At 42.6% G+C, this 5894-nt stretch overlaps 2 protein-coding genes across 2 annotated transcripts in view; both read right to left on the bottom strand.

Annotated features, from left to right (window-relative positions):
• LACBIDRAFT_325581 (uncharacterized protein) overlaps positions 1-3015 on the bottom strand; it is a gene marked incomplete at both ends in the record, with an annotated part of 4470 nt that extends 1455 nt beyond the window's left edge. Inside the window, 9 exons of the mRNA XM_001879127.1 lie at positions 51-116; positions 156-177; positions 409-469; positions 561-917; positions 970-1037; positions 1219-2167; positions 2221-2271; positions 2331-2472; positions 2668-3015. Coding sequence (XP_001879162.1) covers positions 51-116; positions 156-177; positions 409-469; positions 561-917; positions 970-1037; positions 1219-2167; positions 2221-2271; positions 2331-2472; positions 2668-3015 — 2064 coding nt within the window. The remainder of the gene's footprint in view (positions 1-50; positions 117-155; positions 178-408; positions 470-560; positions 918-969; positions 1038-1218; positions 2168-2220; positions 2272-2330; positions 2473-2667) is intronic.
• A 2513-nt stretch (positions 3016-5528) lies between these two features.
• On the bottom strand, positions 5529-5714 carry LACBIDRAFT_317925 (uncharacterized protein; the record flags this gene model as incomplete). The annotated part of the gene is made up of 1 exon (XM_001879126.1): positions 5529-5714. The coding sequence occupies one exon, from the start codon at positions 5712-5714 to the stop codon at positions 5529-5531; it is 186 nt and encodes a 61-aa protein (XP_001879161.1).
• Positions 5715-5894: the final 180 nt, after the last annotated feature.

Here is a 5894-nt window from a genome sequence, read left to right as displayed (position 1 = left end):
CCCAGAGCATGGGCTCATTTGCCAAGTTGTCAGGACCTTAATTGTTGTACCTTCAATGTAAACAAGTTGAGTTGCATGAACATGAAAATAGAGGCAATGCATTCATTCATCAGAGTCTGGAAGCCAAATAGAGCAATATATTAGCCACAAGCTACATCAACGACAACCTGGATAGGGCTAAAAGACAGTAATAATCAAGGAATGGTCAAGTAGACTAGGAAAGTCATGTAGGCGAACCAAACAGATGATCATGGGAAGAAATCACTTTCGTGGGAGAAAGTCAAATTTCAGCGTTACCGCGCTGAAAAAAGTCCTGAGATCCTGGGTAATAAACGAGTCTCTTCGTAAACTCAGAGGACTCGTAAGTCCACTGCGAGAGATGGATTAACTGGTGCACATGGAAAAAACCCTAGCTCAAGGAGTTGAAGTGCTGGGGAAGTGCAATTGCAGAGGGAAAGAATCTCAATACCTGCCAAAATTATTAGTGACTTCTCAAAATATACTAGAACACATAGGCTCAAAGAAAATGCATGCAACATTCAACTGTCTGCCTGACCCACAACCAGCACAGCGCTTTCGAGAACGAACTTGCACCATATCTCGCAAAGAGTCCACTTCATGTAGAAGTTTGACATATGGCTCCATTAGACTGGGAAGAACCTCAGTTTCCCATCGCTGAAATTGTTTCTGCTTTTTGCCAGGTAGCTGGACAGTACCACCTTCATTTTCAAAGGTAATAGTTGTTGCCAGTGGCTGAAAAGGGTCTGCTGCTTTCTTGGAAACCCCTGGCTTAAAGGGCTGAACAAAATGTCCAGCTGGTGTGTACAGATTTCCTTTAGCAGCTTTATGAGCCTTCAAGGATTTGGGTGCAGTGTTTACAGGAAAAAGGTTAGCATTTTCTGGTGGCAAAGACTTAGCTGGTTTTTTCTTGTACATTGACATGATGACTTGGCTGAGTGAAGGACACACAAAGAAGGGGGGAAGGAAGCAGAATGTTGATCATGGACAAGGCACTCTTATCTGACCCCCAGACTTTCCTAAAACGGACCCAAGTTCACATGTAGATTAAAAAAAGAAAGGTACCAAAATAAACGCGCAAGCTATAAACACCGACAAGACAAAAGAAACCGAGATGACAAAGTTGGCAATTATGAAGTAGCAATGCGATGTGGGGTGGAGGGGGCACGACCGAAGTAGTCAAAGAATGTTTGGCAATACAGTCCAACAGCCTTTTCCTCCATACGCTCAAAGTCCACACGCGTCATTGCCAACTTCCCAGACCCATCGAACATCGGCATTGATGCAAGTGCATGCACATCAGGACCAGGCCAACCTGTGATGAGCACCCGTAAAGCTTCCACCGACCTTGCCCGATCCCTCCAGTTCTCCGCAACAAGTCCCACATTGGTGTCTGGCAATCTCCCAACAATATAGCCATCGTCGTCCTCAGGGAAAATCCTCCGAACCAACTCATCTCGCACTGCCGCCGATTCCCACGAGGCCCAATCCGCCGGTAAAACTTGCTGGTCAACCATACGAAGCTCCAAACGAAAGTTTTGCTCAAAAAGATTCCACAGAATCTCTGCCGAGATCGCCGGCGTCAGATGGTCGGTATTCCCCTCCATCACAGAGACATCACGCCAGAAGATCGAATGGGGGCGTTCTCCCACCTTAACTCTGGGTCCAAAAAATGTTGTTTGAGCATTCTTCAGCAACTCCCCTCGCTTGATGGTGTACCTCTGTTTTGATTTATCCGATTTTCTACCGCTGTTTGCTGGAGTTTTCCCCTTATGACTGGGTTGCGATGTTGGAAGTTCCTTGGCCTGCAAAGCATCCACAAGATTCATCTCCTTTGAGAACTGATATAGGAAATCGCGCCAGTGTTGACTATGCGGGGCGGGCGATGGAGAGTAGTCGAGAGGGGTGAAAGATTGGAGCCACTGGCTGTGTGAAATCAGCCAAGCGAGCGTGAAGGCCTTGTGGTTTGTTCCCTTCATAAAAAGCCAAGGGTCGGGAAACTGGTAACCATGGGCGCGATCTTTGGAGGACTTGATGCGGGAAGGGTTGGGATTCACGTTCTGCAGCGCCTTCTTCCACACCGGGGATTGAGGGGGTATGAAGACCTCCTCAATCTCGCGAAACTTCTCGTGATTGACACATGTTGTGACTTAGAGACATTTTCATCAATAGAAGAAAAGCAAACAAGTTAACAATACATACCCCCTGACATGCTCCCTGAAGCCTTGGTTGACGACGAAGCTGTATTTGAGTCTAATGCAATAAATTGTGAGCAAGAACTAAGGTAAATTCAGCCACAAGCAACCACTTACAAGGTGATGCTCGAACCACATCGCGGTCTGTTCGACTGGGCCCTGCACCTGGCTCTACGGATAACAAGCCACTTTGCGGCTCCGTCACAACCGGCTTCGGATCCTCTGGCCCAAGAAACCCTTCGAAATGCGCCTGACATGCCTGTATATAAAGAGTGCTTTGAGGGGATGCAGTTGTGATGTTGGGAAAGGGGTGTTCTGGATAGTCGTTGATACAGAGTTCATGGGGGTCCACCTCAGAAGGACAGCGATCGCGGAGGGTGGCAATGCTTTTTGGTGTTGGTGGGCGTACATTCAAAATGTTGATTTGTGGAGGTATTTCGGCTGGGGTACGAACCAGCCAAACAGGCACCCCAATGCGAAACAGAGTCTCTGCCGTCTCGAGACTGTCAGTGATGGCCCCCATCATAGTCTCGTCAACGGGGTAGACCTGGCAGTTAGGTTCAAGGAGGCGAGCCTCCCAGGTTTTGAACCAGTCAACCATCGCAAGGGTTTCCATGTACAGGCATTGGAAGCTGGCGACGTGCCAGACCAAATCCCAGTAGTAGAAGGATGTAAGTGAGAGGCGGCCCGAAGCATCGCGCATCCAGTTGGCCACGAAGAATAAACCCCCACAGATTTTGGGGTCTTTGGTGCGGGCGATTTCGGCTACTTTGGAATGGAGGTTTTTGGTCTCTGACCTCATGACGCTCGCGACCTTCTCATCCAGAGTTCCCAGGTCTTGAAAGGCCGAGCCTTCCACAGGCTTGAAATGCCTGGGTTGGACCACTTCAGTCACCCACTGCCAACTGACTATTAGTCATGCAAACTACGCGTAAGTTACATGACTAAATGTCATGGACCATATCTACATTCTAGATATATATGGGTCCTAGAAAGCCCTGAAATCTAAAATATATTCTTGAGACGTGGACCCTGAAATGTCACACAAAAATTATAATGTCTGTGTCACACCACCAAAATATATTTTGCAAGTAAAAAGCAGTAAGGATATATTTTTGGTGAGTGGACCCTGAAATGTCACTGTCACACCTTAGAAATATATTTTTGCCCTGGCTTGGCCTTAGGATATATTTTGGGAGACAGATGTGGTAAGGATATATTTTTTGGGTCTGTAGGGGTGTCAGGGGTCCTAGTTTCACCAAAAAAACTTGTGATTTTTTTGCTGTCTGGGATATATATTCTGGAAGATTCTGCAATGATTTCCAGGGGTTTTGGCAGTATGTCTGGTCTGTCCTCCCAGTATGTAGGTAGCAATAAGGGGCATCAATAGCATCTGCAACCTACCTGAGTAGTTGCTTGCATATTATCCACTTTGACACTATAGATACAGTTTGTACTATGAAATTCTTTAGCTGCCTTGAAACACCCTCTGAGTTGACAAAGTGCTTTGATCTTTCTCTTCTTCTCTGTTCAGTTGCACAGTTCACCAACATCTGTATTACCATCAAGTTGGCAAAGTGCTTTGATCTTTCTCTTCTTCTCTGTTCAGTTGCACAGTTCACCAACATCTGTATTACCATCAAGTTGGCAAAGTGCTTTGATCTTTCTCTTCTTCTCTGTTCAGTTGCACAGTTCACCAACATCTGTATTACCATCAAGTTGACAAACTGCTTTGATCTTTCTCTTCTTCTCTTTTCAGTTGCACAGTTCACCAACATCTGTATTACCAGCAAGTTGACAAAGTTCTTTGATCTTTCTCTTCTTCTCTCTCCAGTTGCACCTTATCTGAACACCCCACCCACATCTGTATTACCACCCTTCACAGACAAGAGTTCACCACATTCTTTGTTGTTTCTCTCCTCTCTTCTTTTCTTCTCCTCCTCTTCTTCTCTCCCTACCTTCCTCCCTCTTTCTCTTGAGTTTTGATTGTAAATTTATGGACAAACAGTTCACCAAGCTCTTTGTTGTTTCTCTCCTTCTCTTCCTTTCTTCCTCTCCTCTTCTTCTCTCCTGGCTTCCTCCCTCTTTCTCTTGAGTTTTGATTGTAAATTTATGGACAAAGAGCTCTGACAAAGTTCTTTGATCTTTCTCTTCTTCTCTCTTCAGTTGCACCTTATCTCCTGGCTTCCTCCCTCTTTCTCTTGAGTTTTGATTGTAAATTTATGGACAAAGAGCTCTGACAAAGTTCTTTGATCTTTCTCTTCTTCTCTCTTCAGTTGCACCTTATCTGCATACCTCACACACATCTGTATTACCATCCTTCACAGACAACAGTTCACCAAGTTCTTTGTTGTTTCTCTCCTTCTCTTCCTTTCTTCCTCCCCTCCTCTTCTTCTCTCCCTGTCTTCATCTCTCTTCTCTTGAGTTTTGATTGGAAATTTAGGGACAATGAATTCTATTCACCCTGTCATAGTATGGAGTCACACATATCTTTGCACTAAATCCTGAACCAAGATCTATATTTCACCCATATCATGAATCCAGATACATAATTTCTGAACCATATCATGAATATTTTAATTAGATGCTGAATCAAGATATATCTTTCCACTTTATCTTGAACAAGGATATATTCACAAGACATATATTTCAATTACATCCTGTCCCAGGATATATATTTCACCTATATCTTCAACCAGGATATATTTCCAACAAGATATTGAACCAGGATATATCACCAATATATATTCTCAAGCTATATCTTGAACAAGGATATATTTTTCAACTTTATCCTCAACAAAGATATATATTCAACAAGATATTGAACCAGAATATATTGCCAAGATATATTCTTAAGCTATATCTTGAACCAGGATATATCTTACAACTTTATCTTGAACCAGGATAATTACCAAGATACATTCTTGAGTTATATCTTGAACAAGGATATATTTTTCAACTTTATCTTGAACAGGGATATATCTTTCAAATTTATCTTGAACCAGTATATATCACCAAGATATATTTTTAAGCTATATCTTGGACAAGGATATATCTTTCTACTTTATCTTGAATCAAGATATATTATTGAACTATATCTTGAAGGAGGATATATTACCAAGATATATTTTTGAACTATAAAATGAATCCAGATATATTTCAAACCAGGATCTATTTCTTTCCAATATATCCTAAGTCAAGATATATCTTCAAAATATATTTTGAACCAAAATCTGTATTTGTGATGTAAGCATAATCAAAATATATCCTAAGTCAAGATATATCTTCAAATCTGTATTTGTGATGTAAGCGTAATCAAAAGGGAGTGATTGAGTGGGTTGATAGAAAATCAAGCAAGTGCCTTGATCGAAACTGAGTGAAGGATATTAATATGTAAGTAAAGAGTGAAGTCGAAACTGAGTGAAGGATATTAATGCGTAAGTAAAGAGTGGAAGGATAGCCATGGGTAAAGACAGTGAAGGAACAGCCAACAAAAGACATGTGTATTACTGCAATCCCCAAAGTTAGATCAATTAAAGCATGGCATAAAGGACTTACAAAGAACTATAGGAAAGGGATGCAGTCTAAACAAACAAGTCAGATTGGTGAAACAGACCATGAAAAGAACTTACAAAAAGGGTGGAGTGAGGTGTGTAGGTGGACAAAGGCAAAAGGAGTGGT

The sequence above is a fragment of the Laccaria bicolor genome, genomic scaffold, assembly GCF_000143565.1.
Source record: "Laccaria bicolor S238N-H82 LACBIscaffold_8 genomic scaffold, whole genome shotgun sequence".
NCBI lineage: Eukaryota > Fungi > Basidiomycota > Agaricomycetes > Agaricales > Hydnangiaceae > Laccaria > Laccaria bicolor.
Note: the sequence above shows the minus strand (reverse complement) of the source record. Positions and strands in the feature narration are given on the sequence as shown.